Source organism: Thamnophis sirtalis, unplaced genomic scaffold (assembly GCF_051295495.1).
Source record: "Thamnophis sirtalis isolate CommonGarterSnake01/CBP01778 unplaced genomic scaffold, rThaSir2_p1.2 scaffold_1, whole genome shotgun sequence".
Lineage (NCBI taxonomy): Eukaryota > Metazoa > Chordata > Lepidosauria > Squamata > Natricidae > Thamnophis > Thamnophis sirtalis.
This window is the reverse complement of record NW_028261381.1, coordinates 157,213,871-157,237,455: the sequence shown is the minus strand read 5'-3', so window position 1 is coordinate 157,237,455 and position 23,585 is coordinate 157,213,871. Positions and strand designations below refer to the sequence as shown.

The window sequence follows — 23,585 nt, the reverse complement described above, 5'->3', positions numbered from 1 at the left end:
GGACAATTCCATTTGCAGAAAACTTTCATGGAGGGAAGAATGCAGTGGGATTATCACAAAGTTCTGTCTTAGGGCTAATACTCGTCAACATCTTCATAAACAATTTAGATGAGAGGATAGAAGTGGGACTCATCAAATTTGCAGATGACACCAAGATGGGAGGAATTAGGCCAGAGGTCACCAACTGGTGGTCTATAAGCCACTGGTGATCCACAAGAAAATTTTGGAGGTCTGCAGAACAATTATTTGCATTTTTATATTGCACTAAATCAGGGGTCCTCAAACTATGGCCCCTGGGCCAGATATCATATTTTTCAGAGTATAAAAGAGGCTGAAAATCTGGGTGCGTCTTATACATCGAATACAGCATCTTTTGCCTCCTGAAGCCCCACCCTCTTCACCAAAATGGCCATGCATAGCCTTATGGAGGCTTTCAGACAGCTCCTGGGGGCTGGGGAGGAGTCCTTGGGAGAAAGGTGGCATATAAATCGAATAAACCTAAACCTAAAAATGAGCAAAAAATGGGCCATTTTGCCCCCCCCCCCCGTCCCAGCCTCCTACAGCACTCTATAAGCCTTTATAAGGCTATTCATGATTGATTATTTTATTTTTTTGACAAAAAAGGCCCATTTTCATTTTTTTGCTCATTTCCTTCTCCCACCCTTCCAGGAGCACTCTGCAAGGGGCCCCCACCCGCAAGGCTATTAATGCCTTTAAAAAAAAAAAAAGGTCCATATTTGTGAAAAACAAGCCATTTTGGGGAGGTTTTCACAGTGCAAAAACTTTTTCCCCCTTTCGGAAAACTATTTACTTAGTGTGGTTGATGAGAATTACATTGGTCAAGTGCTGTCCCAGCAGAAACAAAGTTTTAGGTGCCACAGGTTGTCAGCGATTTCCTTCTCCAGCACATGGATAAATACACTCGGAAACATCTACCTACCTACCTACCTTCTCTCTCTCTCTCCCTACCTACCTATTGTATTTCTCTCTTTCTCTCTCTCCCCTCTATCTACCTACCTACCTACCTACCTATCTGCACACACTCTCTCTCTCCCTCCCTCCCTACCTACTGTATCTCTCTCTCTCTCTCTCTCCTCTCTCTCTCTCTCTCTCTCTCTCTCTCTCTCTCTCTCTCTCTCTCTCTCTCTCTCTCACTCACTCACTCACTAACTAACTACTTTTTTCTCTCTCTCCCTATCTCCCTACTGTATTTCTCTCTTTCTCTCCCTCTATATCCCTCTATCTACCTACCTACTTTTTTTAAAAAAAATGCCCTTTCAAAACCTGGGTGTGTCATACTCTGAAAAATACGGTATGTGCAATGAATGTTTGTGTTGCTGCAGAGAATCTCCCCCTTCAGGGACTTTCTGTGTGGTTTGGAGGGGGATGAAATTCCAACTTGGGGTCTGCTTCAGCCTCCTGGTGGCAAAGGCTGGAGGGAAGTGCCACTGGTGGCAAAGAGCTGGAGGGCCTTGTTTCAGTGGGACTGTATCATGGCCTGGAACTGGCTAACCATCACAGCCCACTAAGCCTCCAGATGCTGGTACCTGGTCTTGCACTCCCACAGGTTTTCCCTCTGCTTGGAAAGCTATGTTCGTAGTCCTCAGTGAGGTACTTCTGCACCTCCTTCTCAGTCAGATCCAATTTTAACTGAGCCAGCTGTTTTGCCCACTCTTTCTCATGGTGGCTGCTTAGCTCCAACAACTGCTTCCTATTGGGATCCTAAGGTGCCCGGGCGGGTGAGGAACGGCTGGAAGGGAAGAGGTGGGTAGAGGCCATCGAGGCACCCCTTGACGTGAATGACATCAAGTTGGCCATGCCTACCCAGTCACAGGACCACCTAGCCACGTCCACCCAGCCAGTGATTAGGCAGATCATACTAGTGATCTGTGGGATTTAATATTATGAATTTAGTGGTCCCTGAGGTCCAAAAGGTTGGGGACCCTGCTTTAGAAGATAGGCTCAAGATCCAGAAGCATTTTGATAGAGGTGAACATCGGGCTTTATCCAACAAAATGTAATTCAGTGTTGAAAAAAGTAAATGTTTTATATTTGGGCAAGAAAAATCAAATGCACAGGTATATAATAAGTGGTACCTGGCTCAACAGCGGTAACTGCAAGAGGGATCTAGGAGTCCTAGTAGACAATCACTTAAGTATGAATCAACAGTATGCTTCAGCTTCCAAAAGGGCCAATTGAGAACTAGACTGCATTAATAGAGGGACCGTATCAAGATCACATGAAGTGTTAGTATTGCTTTAAACTACACTAGTAAGACCACACTGCATCCAGCAGCATTTTGGCCACCACAATACAAAAAAGATGTTGAGACTCTATAACTGTGATGATGAACCTATGGCACACATGTCACAGGTGGCACTTGGAGTCCTCTCTGTGGGCACACGAGCTGTTGCCCAGCTCAGTTCCACGGTGCATGTGTGCATGCTCCTCCTGCCAGCCAGCTGATTTTTGGGTCTGTGCCATGCATCCGTGTAGGGGCAGGGGAGCACATACACATGTGTGAGGGCGGGGGAGGTCATGCGGTCATGCACAGGGGGCGGTGCACATTGCATTATAGGTGTGGGCACACAAACATGTGCTGTCATGCATGCACATACAATTTTGGCATGCTCGAACACAAATGTTAGCCATCACTGCTCTATAAAGAGTACAGAGAAGAACAAACAAAGATGATTAGGAGGCTGAAGGCTAAACTGCATGACAAATAGTTGTGGAAACTGGGTATATCTAGTCCAACAAAGATTAGGTATAACCAGTAGTGTTCCCATACTTTAGGGATTGACACCAAGAGAAGGAGTACAATCTATTCTCTAAAGCACTGTAGAGCAAGACAATAATTAATGAATGAAATATTAATGAAGAGAGATTCAACATAGAATCAATACATTTCATATTGGTGAGAACAATTAGTGGTTGCCTTCAGAAGTTGTGGATGCTCTAACACTGGAGGTGTTTAATAAGGTATTGGACAACCATTTATCTGGAATGGCATAGGGTGTCCTGCTTGAGTAGGAAGTTGGACTAGAAGGCCTCCAATTCTGTTATTCTGTGTATTCACTGCATGAAACATATTTTCACTAATAAAAATGGGATAAGAAAAAATATCTCCTTCTCTAGCAGTATCATCTAATCTGAGTCAAACTGCTCACCCCATGGTTACTATTAGGACCAGTATATGGGAGATTGGGTACAGATTAGTTGGGAATCATTCATAGATATGATTATTGGATAGGTCTAGTTTAAAGGGACTGGGCATGTCTAGTTTAATGAAAAGAAGGACTAGGGGACTAGTGCTATTGTCTCATAGACACCATGTTGCTTTTTCTTGGTCTATCACACTTAGAAAGCTGCATCCAGTTTTGGCTGCCATGATGTAGAAAAGATGTGGAGACTCTAGAAAGAGTGCAGAGAAGAGCAACAAAGATGATTAGGGGACTGGAGGCTAAAACATATGAAGAACGGTTGCAGAAACTGGATATGTCTAGTTTAATAGAAAGAAGGACTAGGGGAGACATGATAACAGTGTTCCAATATCTCAGAGGTTGCCACAAAGAAGAGGGAGTCAAACTATTCTCCAAAGCACCTGAGGGCAGGACAAGAAGCAATGGGTGGAAACTAATCAAGGAGAGAAGCAACTTAGAACTGGGCAAAATTTTCCTGAGAGTTAGAACAATTAATCAGTGGAACAACTTGCCTCCAGACGTTGTGAATGATCCAACACTGGGAGGTTTTAAGAATATGTTGGATAACCATTTGTCTGAAGTGGTGTAGGGTTTCCTGCCTAAATAGGGGGTTGGACTAGAAGACCTCCAAGACCTCCCATAATTTTCTACAAAGGTCCTGTGGGTTGGGTTGGCTGAGAGAAATGACTGGTTCAATGTTCTCCAATATATTTCATCCTGTTCAGTGTCTTAATCATTATGCCACACTGGCTCTTCTAATGTACCTGTAGTCCAGATGACCCCTAATCATGGACTTTCATTTCCTGTTTTATTCTCATAATAACTATGCAAAACAAGTTAGAAGAGGAGTAATGACCATCTGGCTAAGTATGATTCAGGGTTAAGGGCATATGTGCAGAATGAAATTATAATTGTACCTGCCATATTCATTTCCCCAGAGTTTTTCTGGCCCCATTGACCACTCATTACAAAAGTGGGAAAATGTTGCAGCTATAAACTACTTTTTTAAGCAAAGAGATGAAATTTTGCATATTGATATCCTGGCTTCCTAAGGAGTACCTCTTTATCTGGATTGCAATCACAATATAGCTATCAAATTAATTGTTTGGTCATAAGTCCAATGCAAGTTCAGAATTCAAAATCAAGTTTGGTAAGAAAACAGAAACCAAAAGAGCAAACTGAGAGTTCATCTAAATCAAATCCTATGGATTTCCCAAGAGTACAGTAAAGATTTTATTGAGTTGGAAGTTATAAAGACTTTTCTCAGCTCTAAATTGTTCAAGCAAATTCTGATAGGTCCAGCTTAAGCCTAGAAACCTCTACTTCCAGCCAAGTACGGGTTTTGTTCCGTCTGTTAGGTTACACCTGAGTAACCCAGCTACTTCCAGTGTAACAAAATAATCCTCCCTGCAAAGCTGTACAACAGGAAAATTTTAAAAAAGGTAAATGGACAGGTAGAGAAAAATTGAATACACATGAAATTAAATATGCACATAAGATAAATATCCATCTCTTTTACCTTTACATCCAAAGCATTGCAGAATCCTAATTATCAGAAGTCACCAGATATTTGTTAAGAATAAATCTTGTTAAATTAATTTCATATTATTTTTTTAAGCATATGAATTTCTTAGTAGACTATGTGGATGATGTAGACATAATGTAACTTTACTTCAGCAAGGACTTTAGCAAAATACTTCAAAACATATGTATACTACCAAAGTGATTGGATGTCATGGCAGGCAGGCAGGCAGGCAGGCAGGCAGGCAGACAGACAGACAGACAGACAGACAGACAAAGAGATAGAGATAGAGATAGAGATAGAGATAGAGATAGAGAGACAGAGACAGAGAAAGAGACAGAGACAGAGACAGTAGCTGTCTTGAAAATCGCAAATATTATTATCAATGGTTCTTATCAGTTTGCAAAGAAGTATCAAATAAGATATCATAAGGATCAGTACTGGATCCTCTACTCATTAATATATTTTGTTAATGACTGTGAGGAAGATGTGGACATAATGATTACTAATATCTTCACTTCTGTGACTGTTCCTATGAGGTTAAGACTTCCCTGGAAGGCAGAAATTACACTCAAAATTCAAAATAGCCTCAATAGGCTAGAGAAATTAGCTAAGAGTATACGGTATAAATAAGTGTACAATATAGACATGGCATGGTTCTTCATGTAGGAAATAAATATTGATTGCCAAGCTATAAGTTAGGGGACTCCTACCTTGATAATAGGCAAATATTATTAACATTTAATAGAGGGAGTGTAGTGGTTAAGATGTTGGAGTAGAAACCAGGAGACTATGAATTCTAATCCTACTTTTGCCATGAAAGTCAGTTGGGTCAACTGGCCAGTCACCCGTCACTCTCTTTCAACCCAACTCAACTCACAGGATTGTTGTCTGGGGGAAATAGGAGGAGGGAAAATTATTATATACGTTTGCTACCTTAAGTTACTTATAAAGTAATAAAGGTGGTAAATAAATAAATAAATAAATAAATAAATAAATAAATAAATAAATAAATAAATAAGAAATGAAATGAAATGAAATGAAATGAAATGAAATGAAATGAAATGAAATGAAAGAACAACTAAATTAAATAAATATTCTTGGGGAAAAAAAGATATTGGAATAATAGTGGGGACAAACTGAGCCAGCAGTTACATGTAGCAAAGACACAAAATGCATTTTTTTACAAATATAATTTCAAAATCATGTGTAGTAATCATTCCACTTTATTCTGTTTTGGTCAAATCCACCTTGATTATTGTGTCCAGTTCTCCACACTTTAAGAAGGATTTAAAGAAATAGCAACCAATTCAGAAGAGGGCAAAAAAAATATGGGGATTAGAAACTAAGTCCTTTGACAAAAGGATGAAGGAGCAGCCAACGAATGGCCTTGACAAGAGATGACTGAGGCAGAATGTATAGGAAAGTATTCTTCAAATGCCTGAAATAATGTCTTGTATGAAAAAGACTGTTTTATCTTATTCAAAAAGGCAAGTTCAGATCAATATATTGATTAAGCATTGTGGATTTTGTCACCCTTAAGAGCTGTTTTATCAGTGTTCTCTGCTGTACCTTGTCATGTGTTTTTGATTGGGCCAGTTCATCAATAATGTAAGTAAGTAATTTAAAAGAAAAAAGTGACAAGGCGGCAGATTCTGAATCAATGTTTTTAGAAAACACAACAAAGCTATCCCTAACAAGAGCAGTTCAGCTTTGGGGACAATTATTCAGAGAGATGAAATCCTCTCAACGGAGGGATTCCACCTGTGTTACTTATTTAGCATATCATACACAGGCTAGCAATATATATTAACATTTCACCTACATTAGTAAAACATAATAAAATGTAAATGTTAAAAAGATCTATGTTCAAATACCAAGGTATTCTCAATGGGTTCTCAGTGAGGAGCCGTGATGATGCAGAGGTTAGAATGTCATATTCACAGGTTAACTCCGCTCACAGTCTGGAGTTCAATCCTGATGGTTGACTCCGCCTTCCATCCTTCTGAGGTTGGTAAAATGAAGATCCAGATTGTTAGGGGCAATATGCTGACTCTGTAAACTGCTTAGAGTGGGCTGTAAAGCACTATGGAGCTGTATCTAAGTTTAGTGCTATTGCTATTGCTATGCCAGCAAATGTAAAGGAGCCTATATATTAGGATGCTTTCATTTAGATTTCTGTACTGATCAGAGGTTTGGGCTCAATAGTCTAATGACCATTTCCAACTTTATGATTCCATATTCTTTGCTGTTCTCAAGCTAGTTCACACACACACACACACACACACACACACACACACACACACACACCTCTGTTCTGACTTGAGCCGAAAAAATGAGAGGATGCTAAGAGAACTTTAATGATAGTTCACAATATGCCCTTTATTCTGTCGGGAGCTACCTAGGACAGACATTACGAGCAGCATTGTGATGGCAATTTGAAGTGTTGCAGAATCCCAGGCAAGCTCACCTCCAGAAGGAAATTAACAAGAAAGCTGAACTATATTTTCAATCCCTGAATTGGATCTTAATTGCTGCAAGTGGGAGAGAGTTATAGGTCTCTGCAGGGACATTTACTGGAAGTGCTCTAGATTATGTTCATGGAAAGCCAGAGAAACTGAGGGTTGTATCATATAAAAGGGGTTATTAGTTCCATCTCTCTGGGCATAGAAGGAGGGGTCAGAGAGCATATTCTCAGGCAAACATGCATTAGATGGCACCATTAAAGGCCCCTTTTCTCCAGATTTTTTTTTAAAAAAAACATTGAACATTTTTTTTTTGACTTGGTTGATCTAGAGATGCAGATTCTCTCCCACTTCCATTTTCCTTCCTTAGTCAGGACTGATCAATGCCTAGATTAACCATCCATTCCTTTCTGAAAAGGAATGGATCACTTTTTTTCCCTAGCAAAATATAATGATCTTTCAAAATCCATCAACAAATGATCATGCAGCTGATTTTTTCACATTTTTCCAAGGGAAGCAGAAATTATCCAGCTATTTCTCAAGAGCACATCTGTTCATTCATGGGTGCCAATAGCACTGCTATGGAAAAACTCCCAAAGGAGTTTTCTTACTATATTTCCATGGGATTTATTGGAAGTGTGGGAAGTCAACAAAGCTGCAGAATATCTGAGAAGAGGCTGCAGAAGGAAGGATCAAACATTCATACATGTCTTTTCAGTACATCATTGTTAAGGGTGTACAAAGGATATTCCATCCTTTGAAGAACTTTGAAAGCACATTTTTGGTCATCACATTGAATAAGAAGTAGAAAAAGAAAAAAAGAAGAAGAAATTTTTGCCCGGCAAAGAAATTTTAACGGATGTGGTGGCTCAGTAGCTAAGACACTGAGTTTGTCGATCAGAAAGATCGGCAGTTTGGCAGTTCAAATCCCTAGCACTGAGTAACGGAGTGAGCTCCTGTTACTTTTCCCAGCTTCTGCCAAACTAGCAGTTTGAAAGCATGTAAAAATGCAAGTAGAAAAATAGGAACCACTTTTGGTGGGGAGGTAACAGTGTTCCATGTGTCTTTGGCATTTATTCATGCCGGCCAGATGACCACAGAGACATCTTCGGACAGTGCTGGCTCTTCGGCTTTGAAACAGAGATGAGCACTGGCCCCTAGTCGGGAATGACTAGTACATAAGTGCAAGGGGATCCTTTACTTTTACTTACTTGATTTTATTTATTTATTTATTTTAAAAAGAAATTTATCTGAATATAAAATACAAATAGAAATAAAGATAAGCGGAAATGGAGACAGGAAAAGAATGGAGGAAAATGTAAGGTAAAAAGAAAAGGGTAGAAAAAAGCAGTAAGTTCCAACTTTTGTCAGCACAGTAATGTGGAGGATAAGAATTTTACTTTTCCTAATTAGTAAATTCTTGTCCACCGAGCAGTTCAAAAACCTGCAAATGTGAGTAGATAAATAGGTACCACTTCAGTGGGAAGCATTCCATGCTCCCCCAAGTATAGTCATGGTAGCCATGTGATCATGGAAATGTCTTCAGACAACACTGGTTTAAAAACTAACATGAGCACACACACACCCCAGATTCACACAGAACTGGACAGGGGAAACCTTTACCCTTAATAAGTAAATACTAGCCATTTCTATAAATGAATTCCAAAGTCAAATTTCTTTTCTTTCTTTCTTTTTTTTTTTCTGTTTGAAGCATCAAGTCTACATTTGGTCTCCAAGTGGCAAAAAAACCTGGATATTTTTGTTTGCTTAATTAAAACAGTTAATGTTGCTTCTGACCAGAAGTAATCACTATCAGTTGTTAATGAATAACTGGTTCTCCAGTACACACAAAAAAGGATGCTGGTTGGAGCCCGCTTTTCTTCTGATCCCACAGAGAGCAAAGCTCTTCTGATTATCTTAATGCTATCTGAAAATGAATCCAACATGAAACTCTGTATCCGAACCTCAAACAAAGTCTAAATGCGGGCTTACATTAATCCAAAATCACTGGTGCCTTTTCTTTTTCTCTAATTTTATCTCTTTTTGGTTTTGTTTTGTTTCCAATAGCGATTTTGACTCTTAGGTCCACAGGGAAATGATATGTCATTTGATGCATAGATGTGGTGGCATAGTGGTTAGAATGCAGTATTGCAGACTAACTCTGTTGACTTTCAGAAGTTTGATTCTCACCAGCTCAAAGTTGACTCAGCCTTCCATCCTTCCGAGCTTGGTAAAATGAAGACTCAGATTTGTTGGAGCAATAGGCTGACTCTTTAAGCCACTTACAGAGGGCTATAAAGCACTGTGAAGTGGTATATAAGTCTAAGTGTGGTTGCTATTGCTATCCAACCTTTTGGCTTCCCTGGGCCACACTGAATGAGGAGGAATTGTTTTGAGGCACATATAATATATATTATAGGTATCGTTATGTATATAAATCATATAATAATGCTAAAAAAAAAATATGAACTTGTGAGGCAACATGTAGTGTCCAAGCCACATGTCAGGGACTGGACATGCCTGTTCTAAACCTTCCTCCTGATTTGCTCTTTTTTATCCTCAGCATTTTATTTACAGACAAAAGGAAGCACTTTTTACACTGTACAGAGCTAACTGGTAGAATTCATTGCAAGATGCAGGGATAGTTACTAACTAGGATGCAGGGGTGGGCTTCAAAAATTTCAGCAACTGGTTCTCTGCTGGGTTGCTGGGTGGACTTTGCCATGGTGGGTGTGGCCTAGTTGGCCTCCTGCACCACATCAGGGAGCTATTTTTGCCTTCCCCAGGCTCAGGAGGTTTCCCTCGAGCCTCTTGGAGGGCAAAAACTGCCTTCCCTGGGTCCCGGAAGCCCCCCAGAGGGGGGAAATGGGCCTCTTTATGGCCTTCTGGAACTTTCAGGAGGCCAGTTTTTTTTCCCTCCCCGAGCCTCCACGCAGACCCTGCACTTACCTTGCATCTAAAATGGGTCTCGTGGGGAGTCCTGGGAGAGGCAGGGTGGCCAGGGCTAGCCAGAGGTGGGATTTTGGGGATTCTCCAAACTGGCCATAGTATTAACTATGGATTTTCCCGAACCTGGGCGAACCTGCAGCAGCCCACCCCTGCTTGGATGGCTTTAAAAGGGGTTTGGATAAATTCACAGAGGTCAAGGGTTACTAGACTTGAGACTCAAGTGCCCTCAATTTGGGATCAAAAACAGTTCTTCTGCTTGCCAACACTTCAGAGGCATCTAAGTGGCTGTTCTGAGAAACAAGATGGTGCATTAAGATGGGCTTTGGCCTGATCCAGCAAGGCCAATCGTATGCTACCATATTTTCATGCTCTAATTTCCTGATATAAAAGCACATTCAGTGAGGCAAGTCCTCAATTACATCTTCAAATGGTAGAGCCCAAGATATGAGTTGCTGTCTCCCGTAGTACTAGAGTCACATTATTTCCCATTCTTTGTTTTGTGTACCACACACACACACAGCATGAGTTCTGGTCTTGTGAATTTTCATGGATCAGTAGCACAAAAAGATTAAGGAAAAAAATGCATTCTTATGGGATTCCTTAAGTGTGATTGTGATTGCTATTTCATATGATTTATTCTATAAAGTGCCATATATGCTGGAGGGAAAAAAAGACCATTTGTTTTTGAGACACATTTTTGACAGAGAATAATTTCAAAAGATTCTGTTGCAGTTAGAATTGTTTTCCAAATGACGATGACCCAGGCTCTGAGGAATAAAGGAGAACGGAGTTGAAGAAGCTAATTCCTGGTACATGGCTGAGACAAATTTTCTGCGATTTAACTTGCTCTTGAGATCAAACAGAATCACATATTCAGCTCTGTATAGCAAGTGGGGAATTGCTCAGTGCATCCTCGTGAAATGAGAAGGAAAATTTTGCATGCTTACAAAAATCATTTCCAACATGATTTGGGTTGAGCGCAGAGAGAATCACATTGCTTTGCCTCCTGTATCCTGCAGTGGTTTCCTTGTTCCAGAAAAGAAGGATGTTTTTTTCCCCCCATCCAGTATTGCAAGGACAATCAGTATATTGAGGCAAGATCAGAGTGAGCTGTGTTTCTTTCTTGCTCTGGGAGTTGGATTCATAGATGACAAAAATAAAACTGGACATATTTATTATCACTTAATAGCCACCGATCATACTTGAAGAGAGCTCTTAAATGTATTACGACCTCTTCTAACACAGCCATTTTTTTTAGATCTCATATCCTGCACAAAAATTCTATTGTTTTGGATTCACAATTCTTTTGGCCTGCAATAAAAACCATTTTTTCTTAACCAATTATCATGCCTTTCAGGAGCTCCAGCAGGTGGATTCTCTGATGCAAAAGCATCTCCAGGATACAGGGGCCAAAATGTTTCAGCCTGGGGGTTTGGGGAAGAGGAGGAGGATATTGGTGTTAGCTATTGCATTGTGTTAAGCCCCCAAAGGCTTGATGAATTTATCCTGGTGGTGATTTTAGTGAAAACTATGCTTTAAAAAACTAACTGTTCTTGCCAGTAAATTTTGGCAGCATAGTCTGAAATTACTTTGAGAGCTGCAAACTCAGGCCCAAAAGTCCCTGGGAGAGAAGATTTTCCCCTTTTATACCCTCTTTTCTTTTTCTTTAACATATATTTCTCTTCGCCATAGACTTTCTACAAATGTTAGCCAAGCATTAGATTCTTCAACTGGCTTTTGGGAACGAACTTTGCTAATTCACATAGCTCTTGCAATTATCATTTTGATTTGTTGATTATTCAGGCTTTTCTAGACTTTGTATTGCAACTCCATTCCAACAATCAGAAAACAACAACAACAACAACAACAACAATCAAAACTACCAACTGCAAAGATGATGCCAAAACACAACAGTGGACTTGAAAACAAACAAAGAGAGGAGTGTGTTATTGGTCTATAAAAATCAAAAAGGGTTTTGCTTAGCAAGACAGCGAAGTAGATGCTAGGTGAATTTCCTTGAAAAAACAGTTTGAAATCTGGAGCACCACAATAGGAAAAAAAAATGTAATTTCATCTCTTTTACCTGGAAAGCTGATCAGTCCCATTTAGATATCCATTCAGGCCAGTGATGGCAGGAAAGTAGGTATAGCTTCTGCTAATCATTATGAGCAACTGGATCAGAATTTGTATTTGTATTTATTAGTTTGTCAAACGTGTACAAATTAGCAGGTATAAATATAAACATGGATATGAACAAAAGAAATGAATACAAATAAATGGGGACAGTAGGACAGGAATGGTAGGCACGCTGGTGCGCTTATGCATGCCCCCTTTACGGACCTCTTAGGAATGGGGTGAGGTCCATGGTAGACAGTTTAAGGTTGAAGCTGTGAGGGTTTGTGGATGTAACAATGGAGTCAGGTAGAGCATTCCAGGCGTTGACCACTCTGTTGCTGAAGTCGTATTTTCTGCAATCGAGTTTGAAGATGTTTACCTTGAGTTTTTTGCCCATGTATTATTGAGGTTGAAATTGAAAAAGTTGTTGACAGGTAAGACGTTGTAGCAAACAATTGTATATACTGTGCTTAGATCATACCACAGGGGACACAATTCCAGATTGTCCAAGCCCAAAATTTCAAGTCTGCTGGCACAAGGAATTCTATTGTGAGCAAGGGAGTGGAGTACTCTTCTCATGAAATACCTCTGGACCCACTCAATTGTATTAATGTCCGATATACAGTGTGGATTCCAGGCAGACGAGCTGTATTCAAGAATTGGTCTGGCAAAGGTTTTGTATGCCCTAGTTAGCAATACATTGTTACCAGAGAAGAAGCTTCGCAAAATTAGGTTAACAACTCTTAATGCCTTTCTGGCAATGCTGTTACAGTGAGCCCTGGGGCTTAGATTGTTTGAGATGAGTACTCCTAGGTCTTTGACTGAGTGAGGGTTGTCTACGAGATCATTTCTGTCCAACCTGTATTTGGTGTTCTGATTTTTATTGCCAATGTGTAGGGAAGAACTTCCTTACACAATTTGTAAGGAAATTAAGTCTCTTCTCCTTCCTATGATATTGTAATATAAAAAGGCATCATTGATTCAAATACAAAGCTGTTTTTTTCCCCCTAGAAATTCATTTAATGTCCAGTTGCCAATTTGAACTGAGGCATTTGACTTGCATCAAAACTCAGAAAAATGGAAATTCTCTTAAGTTTAATGGTCCAAAATGAATTTGATTATTACACTGGGCAGTCAATATTCTAAATGGCATCAGACAAATTTTATAATGAGACAATATTATATACCTTCACATAAACATGTCTAAAAGGACTGGTTTAGTGTGTGAGACATTCCAGGAATTTGTACAGAATCATCTTCAGTCTCATAATAACTAGGTTATGGCAATTTGAATCATTATTATTATTTTTTGAAAAAATCATTTGGCCTCTTCAATGTTGCTTGACACTGTGCTGCCTGAAAATGTTGATTGCCTTTGAATGACATAAAGTATATTAAGGGCCTTATAAATTCAAAGTGATGTGTCATTCTTTAAAAAAAAGATAACACAGGTGATCTCCAGCTGTCAATAACATGAGAATGATCAGACTGAGGCATGGGTTGTACATAGAAGAAAAGGGAGGATTTCTTGGATGTTACAGGAAGCATAGATGTGGAATGATAGAAACCATCAATCACTCTCACAGAAAAAGGCAGATTGACCTTCTGATGAAAAGGTCACTTATACACTTGGGAAAAGGTATGGCTAAGAATTTTTGACTGTTTCCTGGGAAAGACTCAAAAGAGAAAAAGAAACACCAAGCCCGCATGTGTTTATATATTACTCTTACATATTGGTTCAACCTAGATTATATGACACAAATGCAATTCACTCATTGTAAGTCAGATTATATAATTGGATGCTCAGGAGGGTTTTCTTGTTAGCAAACCTTTCCTATTGTATTTCTCTCCATATTTTGAGATGTCAGGATGACTGAAATTGTGTGTAGATGGATTTGTGAGACTTCCTTCCTTCTTCCTTCCTTCCTTCTGCCTCCCTCCCTTCCCTTCCCTTTCTTTTTGGATTTCTTTTTTTTTTTTGTTTTGTTTCCACTGCTCATCTTTATGCCGACAGCTTTTTTTTTTAAAAAAAAGATAGCAGACAGCTTTACATACACAGCATGTGGTTTTCTAGTCCTGTCAGCTGATTTGCATCTTTTGTTCTTTCCTTTTGGATTTGCATTGATAAAACACAATGTGCGGGGGTGGGGAGGGACATAAGATTCAGTAGTATATCTGTTCACATCACTTTGTTCCAGTTGTATGCAAAAATATTCACAAGTGTCCTTGTTAACATTCAACTCTGGGCCCTGGCAACTTGAGTAGAAAAAGACTAATAGAATACACAGGAAGTTTATCCAAAGTTGTTTTGGTCTTTCCTGGATAATTAGACAGGGGAAAAAATGGCTGCTGTATAACCTCACTTATTGAGAAGAACACAAGGCTTTGTTTTCTTTTTATATCTCCAGTAGAAAACCTCTCAAAGGAAGAGAGAGACTGCATGAAAAAAAAATATGGCTCTTTCATTAAAAAGTACAGTTTTGTCACCTTATGGGACTCAAGTGACTTGTTGCTCAGAAGTGGGTTGCTCCAGGTTTTACTACTGGTTTGCTTTGTGCATGTGCCAGATGTGCACTGTGCATGTGTGCATGTGTGTGGAAGGGACCTTAGAGGTCTTCTAGTCCAACCCCCTGCCTAGGCAGGAAACCCTATACTGTTTCAGACAAATGGCTATCCTCCATCTCCTTAAAACCTCCCAGTGTTGGATCATTCACACCTTCTGGAGGCAAGTTGTTCCACTGATTAATTGTTCTAACTGTCAGGAAATTTCTCCTCAGTTCTAAGTTGCTTCTCTCCCTGATTAGCTTCCACTCATTGCTTCTTGTTCTACCCTCAAGTGCCTTGGAGAATAGTTTGACTCCCTCTTCTTTGTGGCAGCCCCTGAGATATTGGAATACTGCTATCATGTCTCCCCTGGTCCTTCTTTTCATTAAAGTAGACCTACCCAGTTCCTGCAACTGTTCTTCATATGTTTTAGTCTCCAGTCCCCTAATCATCTTCGTTGCTCTTCTCTGCACTCTTTCTAGAGTCTCCACATCTTTCCTACATTGTGGTGACCAAAACTGAATGCAGTATTCCAAGTGTCTTCGTGCATGCTCAGAACAATTTACAGTAAACTGCACATGCAAACAACATGCCAGCAACGGCAGCAGGGACCAGGGAATTGTTTCGGGGGCATGGCCAGCCTGGGTTGCTGTCGGGTTTGTGACCCAGGCCAAAAAACCATTACTGGTTCGCCTGAACCAGGCCAAAGCGGGAGCAACCCACCTCTGATGTTGCTGGATCCCACCATTCTAAACATTTTTTTCTAATATCCAATTTTCCCTTTTGGGGGAAAGGTAGTTGAGAAGGTAGCTGTGTAACAACTTCAAAAGACTTTGGATGACAGAGATACCTGCACCTCCATTCGCCGTGACCTGTTTGCCACCAGTTTGCTGCTGTTGCGGCGCATTTGCCATTTGCTGCCACTGCCGCCCATTCAGCACTGCCATGGTTTGTTCGCCATGGCCCATCTGCTGCTGCTCTGGCCTGTTTGCTGCCACTGTGGCCCATTCATCGCCACCATGGTCCGTTCGAGCCACATCAACCCTCTTCCCCCCACCACAATATTTGCTATATAAGACGCACAGACATTTCCTCCCACATTATTTTTTGAGGGGGGAGTGTGTTTTATAGTCTGAAAAATGTGGTAGTTGTGCTTTGGATGATGGCCATCCTTGCTCTGCTTGACTTCTCTGCAGTTTTTGATACTATTGATCAGTATATCCTTATGGACCAGCTCCATGGTGGATGAATTGCACTGTATTTTGCTGGATCAACTCCATATTTCAGGATCATTACCAGTCAGCAGTGATTGGGGATGGAGAGAGATCCCACTTTTAGTCCCTACTATGCCATAGGGTCCAGCGTTCTTTCTGCTCTTATTCAACATTGGAGGAACTCACATATTCCCATGATGTGACGTATCATCAGTAGGCTGATGATATCCAGTTATACATCTCTTACTCTGATAAATTAAGTGATGTTGGTGAAATCACATCTAAGTGCCTGGAGAAAATGAAGGTCTAGATGAGACTTCAACTGAACCCTGGAAGCCTGAGTGACTCTGGATTTGGGACACTGCTGTTTTGGGACTATGCCATCTTTGGTGCCAGATGTGCTACTTAATTGTAGTCCTATTAGACTCATGACTTCTGCTCAAAGAGAAGGTGGTAGTTATGGCTAAGAGAGCATTTGAACAGCTTTGTGTAATGTACCAGTTGCACGTGTTCCTAGATCAGGAGATTTTGAGACTTTCATGTCTTGTATCTTAGTAACTCCTCAATGGACTCATGTAATGTGTTCTACATGGAACTGTCATTAAAAGAGAATATGGAAGTGTATAAATATGCTATAATTTCTAGGAGAGATGTCTTGATTCCTAGTTCCAGCAAGCCATTAGAAACTGTTAAAATAATATTATTCTTATTAATAACAGCAGTGGCAAGAAGAAGGCTAACTTGGGTGGAGTGAGGATGATGGAACTGAGAATTAAGTAGATTCTCTCTTGAATTATTAAAGGTTCCCAGCCTTGGAAATAAACTATGGTCTTTCAACCACACATACAAGGAACTTCACTTAAATCCAAGATAATGAATTTGATTCAACACACTGCATTTGATTCATGATTCATTGATAGTATGAAGACTTCTGTTTTGGGTGGGTGGGCTGGACTAGAAGAATTCTAAGATCCCTTATAGCACTATGATTCTATGATACTTGTCCATCAACTTCTTCCTGGAACAGCATACTTGTGTTGGGTATAGGTAATCTTTGACCTATATCCTAATTGAGCCCAGAATTATGGCCATAAGTCATGTTGGTCATTAAGTAGACCATCATGTAACTAGCTTGATTTTACAATATTTTTTATGATGATCATTAAGTGAATCCATGGTTGTTAAGCAAACACCTCAGTCATTAAACAAACCCATTATCAAAACCCATTATCAACAATGGGTGTTGTTGGCTGGCAACCAGAAGTAAATGCTGGTTTCTCTCGGGCATAAGCAGACACAGGCTAGAAGAGTTTAAACTAGCTATCTTATTATTATATTGCCTATTTCACAGGAATCTTCCAAGATGGGCAGTTCATCCCTTAAAAAGACTAGATAAGATTCAGCAGCATTCTAGGGAGGGGAGGGGGTTGTTGGAGCTGGCTCCTTTGTTTCTATGTAACAATTCCAGACTAATCCCCTGTTTGATCCTTCCTCCTGACAGGGACAGTATCTTTCTCTCTTTGACAGTTTCTGCCAAGAAAAGAATAATAAATCACAGTTACGTGGCTGTGGGATGCTGCAAAGGACTGTAAATATGGGTCGTATGTCAAGCACCCAAAACTGCAAATGTGGGCATGGAAGGGGGTGGCTATCAAAATTTTGAATCTGGATTGTAACTATTTTTTTACTCCATCTTAACTTCAAGTTAGTCAACACTACCTGTAGTATCCTAATAGACCACATGAAAAAACTACTGATCCATCTAGCAAACAAATGTATGCATATAGGCAATTATCTTGTCACGAAGAAAGCTACATCTAAACCATGGGTATCCAACATTTTGGCTTCCCTGGGCCACACTGAATGAAGAGGAATTGTTTTGAGGCACATATAATATATATTATAGGTATTGTTATGTATATAAATCATATAATAATGCTAAAAAATTATGAACTTGTGAGGCAACATGTAGTGTCCAGGCCACATATCACGGACTGGACATGCCTGATCTAATCCTTTCCTCCTGATTTGCTCCTTTTTATTCCTCAGCATTTTATTTACAGACAAAAGGAAGCACTTTTTATACTGTTCAGAGCTAACTGGTAGAATTCATTGCAAGATACAGGGATAGTTACTAACTTGACTACAGGGGTGGGCTTCAAAAATTTCAGCAACTGGTTCTCTGCCGGGTTACTGGGTGGACTTGGCCATGGTGGTCTAGTTGGCCTCCTGCACCACAGCAGGGAGCTGTTTTTGCCTTCCCCAGGCTCAGGTGGTTTCTCTTTTCCCTCTGGGAGGGCAAAAATTGCCTCCCCTGGGTTCAGGAGGCCCACCCGGAGGGGAGAAATGGGCCTGTTTCTGGCTTTCTGGAACTTTCAGGACGCCAGTTTTTCCCCCTCCCCGAGCCTCCACACGGACCCTGCACTTACCTGGCATCTAAAATGGGTCATGTGGGGAGTCCTGGGAGGGGTGGGGTGGGGTGTCCAAGGCTAGCCAGAGGTGGGATTTGGGGGGGTTCTCCGAACTGGCCATTATTATTAACTATGGGTTTTCCCGAACCCGGGCAAACCTGCAGCAGCCCACCCCTGCTTGGATGGCTTTAAAAGGGGTTTGGATAAATTCACAGAGGTCAACGGTTACTAGACTTGAGCCACATGTGCCCTCAATTTGAGATCAAAAACAGTTCTTCTGCTTGCCAACACCTCAGAGGCATCTAAGTGGCTGTTCTGAGAAACAAGATGGTGCATTAAGATGGGCTTTGGCCTGATCCAGCAAGGCCAATCTTATGCTACCATATTTTTATGCTCTTATTTCCTGATATAAAAGCACATTCAGTCAGGCAAGTCCTCAATTACACCTTCAAATGGTAGAGCCCAAGATATGAGATGCTGTCTCCCGTAGTACTAGAGTCACATTATTTCCCATTCTTTGCTTTGTGTACCACACACACACAGCATGATTCCTGGTCTTGTGAATTTGCATGGATCAGTAGCACAAAAAGATTAAGGAAAAAATACATTCTTATGGGATCCCTTAATGCTCCTTTTGTTCAAAATCTACTCAATTACTTCTTTTGAACAGGGAATATGTCTGAGACTAGAATCCCTTTTTTTAAAGTATATTACCTTTGTTATTCTAATAAGCTTCTTTGCCTTTTAAAATGTATAAAATTCCCCCATCTCTAGCTCAAATGGTTTCGGTTAATAAATGAATGAAGCTTAAAGGAAGGAAAACAGGAATTTTCAATGTTGTTGAAAGAAGAGTGTCCTATAGGCTGAGTCAAATTGATCCCCAAATATTGTCTTATATCATTGATGGACAGATGACATCGCCAGCCCTGAAACCATTCAACCAGAGCCTAGCTACAAGGGCACCAATTAAAATTTAAAGAATTCTGAGTTCAGAGTATCAGAAAAAGTCTCATCTCATGTATAATCTGAAGATTTGGGGCTGCTGTCAGTCTGTGGCTAAATCCCTCTGCCCCCAGGCCCTTACAAACATCACTCCCAAATTATAATATTTAATTCCACCATTAGGGAATTAACAATATTTGAGGAGTAACCATGCAAGCTGTGTTTAATTATTCCTAATTTATTAAAATAAAACAGACTGTCCATGTGACAATTCATCAAAGCACAGGACTTGCTAAGATCAAAACCTACCTAAATCCACATTTTTTTTAAAAAAAAAACAACACAGCCTAATCAGGTAGGGATAAGAATCACCAGGAATCATACTTATTTAATTATTAATTAGTCCCATTTATTTATTTATTTATTTATTTATTTATTTATTTTTCTCCTTAGAAGTTGCTCACTTGCCCTAGAAATGCTCCAATTGGACGAATGTGATTTTTCTTCCTCAGGAAGTCAATGGAGGAAAGCAAAGACCAGGCCATTGTCTGTTCTAGCAAATTGCTTTATAAATATAGTTAGCCCTCACTTAATGTCCCCAATTGGAACCAGCAATTCTGACAGTAAGTGAAGAAGTTGTAAAGCAAAACAACATGTGAACTCCTGATTTAGTGATGGTAGTTCCAGCAGTCCTGATTGTGGTCATTAACCTAAATCACCTGTGGTTCTTTTTATTATTATTATTATATTTCAAAAAATATTTTAAACACTTAAACATATCAATTGAACATTCTGTCTTAATACAGTTACATATCGGTTAATCTTTACAATTATTGATTCCCCTCTTATATATTCCAATTTTACCCTTATTGTCACCTTGTTTCTTAATCTTTTTCCTGTACAAGTTCTTATTTGTTCATATTTGGCCATTTGTATCAGACAATCATATTGCCTATGTTATATTGTATATACATTTCTTACCTTAATCTATCCATTATATCTTAATTTTACATTTCCCAATTTCTTGTTTCTATCATCTAGTCATTTGTACCATTTTCCCCAAACCAAGTAGTATTCTGACTCTTCCTTTCCTTGTATTTCCTTTGCCAATTTGTCCCTCTCTGCACATTCCATCACCTCATCTGTGGTTCTTAAGTGAGACATCACATGCCTAACTTGTGACCTTTTGCCCCATTGACTTTGCTTATCAGAAGTCAGCTAGGAAAGTCATAAATGGCAATCACATGACTTCAGGAAGTCATAATTATTGCAAATGTGTGATGGTTGGCAAACGCCCAGATCTTGATCACATAACTGCAGGGATTTTGCAATGGTCATAAGTGCAAGGGTTGGTCACAAGCCACTTTTTAAAGCTAAATAAAAGGTTGTTAAGTGAGGACTGCCTACATAATCAAAGATAAGATGCCCTGCATATAACTTGGCTAAGTTTTATTTAAAGAAGTCCATGCTTTGTTTTATTTTAGCTGCATATGACCATTTCTAGGTCCTCTTAAGTGGGTGTGTTAATGCAGTATTTCTTAACCTCTGCAACTTTAAGATGTGTGGACTTCAACTCCCAGAATCTCCTATGGTGACTGGGGAATTCAGGAAACTGAAGTGACACATTTGGGATTGAGAAACACTGCTTTAATTTAATTAATATAGTAAATTAACCGATAACCCAGCATTGTCCGGGTATTTATTTATAGGGGGGAAATGTCTGGACCAAACATAATTTCTAATGTTGGATTTTCCCCCTTATCAGAGGGAGTCTCCTTGTGGAGTATCATGAAGCTGTTACCACGGCAACTCCACTATGCTGTACAGTAGAAGCCATTTTACAGCAGTACAGTAGAAGCCATTTTAAGGCACAACAGACTGTATCTTAATAGAACACACATTCTGAGGGGTGTTAGTGGTGTTTTAACCCCACAGTATTTGTTTCCAGAGGATAATTCATCTGTGTACCAAGTTTAGTTGAAATTGTTCAAGGCATTCCAGAGTTAAGCTGGAACACACAGAGATGTGCATACGTACATACACACACACACACACACACACACACACACACGTGTGTGTGTGTATGTATGTATGTATACATACATACATACATACATACATACATACATACATACATACATACATATATATATATATATATATATATATATATATATATATATATACACATACATACATACATACATACATACATACATACATACATACATATGTGTGTGTGGGGGGGTGTGGGTGTGTGTATAATGTTTTCAATATATATATTGATTCACTGGTTTTGAGAAAAGTATTTTTTTTCAAAAACCCAACACTTTGGAAAAAAAGGTTTTGTGTAACACCACAATATTTAAGTGTATATGTGAATAGATGCACACAAATATACAGAAACATTGCTAGTAAAAGAATGTTAAAACAACTCAGATTTTATACCATTTCTTTCCTGGCACAAAAAGGCATATCTGCACTTCTGTTTTGTGTTTTCTCCAGAGGTTAGGGCTCCATTAATGACAGATTTATCGATTCATTGTCTAAGAATGAAAGCTCAAGGAAAACACATCAAATGGGAAGAACATTTGGAAACCTCACCAGAGGTTCGGCTTTAGCACTTGGCTGTTGGATACTATTTTAAGCCCTCCAAAAACAGTGCCATGAAAGACAAAAGTGTTACTCCTGGGGGAATTTCACTAGTGTCAATTCTTACTGGTGTGATACATCAATCAATCTTCCCCTTACACTGTGAAACTGGTGATGGCTAGATGTGAGGATATGGAGTTCAAAGTTCTCAAAAGATAAATGTCAGCCATGTTCAAATCCACCCCCACCCCCAAAAGGAATGGCCAATTCTTTGACATTTTGACAACTCCACTGACAGATAGAGTAACTGCTTTACTCCAGACTGCCAACTTCAATGCCCTCCCAGTTTAATGCAGCAGAGGAAACATAACTTAGTAACCAAGAGTTCTGGAATTAATTTACTTACAGTATACGTCTACCCTTATTGACTTGATTGCTGGGGAGCCCAAGCCGTTTTCAGCTTTGCAATAGTAACGCCCTCCTTGATGTCGCTGTATATTTGTGATCCTCAGGGTCTCATTAAAAACACTTGAGTCTTGAAACCGGTCAGAGGCACTTCCTGCTGTTTTTGTCCACCTGATCTGAGCAAGCATCAAAAAAGAGTGTTACTTTAGCTGGTCCTTCTCTTCTTTTCGTAATCAAGAAACACGATACAGCAGCACACACAACATCCCATTGGGAAGAACATCAGGTCTTCAGGTAACAGATATGGAATTATTTTACTAAGATACAGAAAAAGAAAGCTACGTATGACTATCTCAATGTAATTCCATCAAATATGGGCTAATTATGCACAAATTTAGACTTGACAGGGAATGAAAACTCAGCTTGTTTTCCAGAACATCTAATATCATTGTTCTGTTATTTACCATTTTGAATTTAAGAGCAATACATGGTCTGAAAGCATGCAGCAGAACTAAGTTTTCTAGAATCAACATAATACTATTTAAATGTATTTCCTTAATTACCATATTTTATGATATTTACCTGTTCAGATAGAATTATTGACCATATGTGAGTTCTCAAAGTTTGCAATATCATAATTTCCTAAAATGATAGATGAATTTGTGTGACTCCTCATTAAAGAATAAAACTAAATAATGAAGAGGGATTAGAGTAAGATTTTGACAAACAGCCGGATCCATAGGCTTAACCATCTCTCAACATTCACTCCAGGGTTTTCCCCCCTTGTAGACTTATGTGATGTCAACTTTAATTGCATTCCTACCTTGTGTTCAAAATAATGCATTGCCTTCTGGATTCTAAGTTGTTCATGAAGCCCTCACAGTTCTAACTCATCCTCGGGAATAGCAGTGCCTTCCAGGAAATGAAATCATCTTAAAACTTTCTCTTTTAGAAAGATGTCAGCTTTGCAACAATGTTTATGACCACAGGCAATCTAATAAAAATTACCATCATGAGAAACATTACATCAAATATTTTGTATTATCTGTAACTGAATAGATACTTGCACAAAGCAGTTAGCCAAGCTGGTATACCCTATCTTAGTAACTCTCACTAAGAGAAACTCAGGTGTCAAATTCTTAGCCCTTCCTAAGTCTCCATGGTCATGTGGCTGGCATGACTAAATGTCAAAGGCACACTAAATGCTCTTACCTTCCCACCAA

At 39.5% G+C, this 23,585-nt stretch overlaps 1 protein-coding gene across 2 annotated transcripts in view; it reads right to left on the bottom strand.

Annotated features, from left to right (window-relative positions):
- Window positions 1-23,585, bottom strand: part of MDGA2 (MAM domain containing glycosylphosphatidylinositol anchor 2) — a 583,552-nt gene that overhangs the window by 307,797 nt on the left and 252,170 nt on the right. For both annotated transcript variants that reach the window (XM_087729078.1, XM_087729069.1), the window contains exon 3: window positions 22,364-22,538. In XM_087729078.1, coding sequence (XP_087585204.1) covers window positions 22,364-22,538 — 175 coding nt within the window. The remainder of the gene's footprint in view (window positions 1-22,363; window positions 22,539-23,585) is intronic.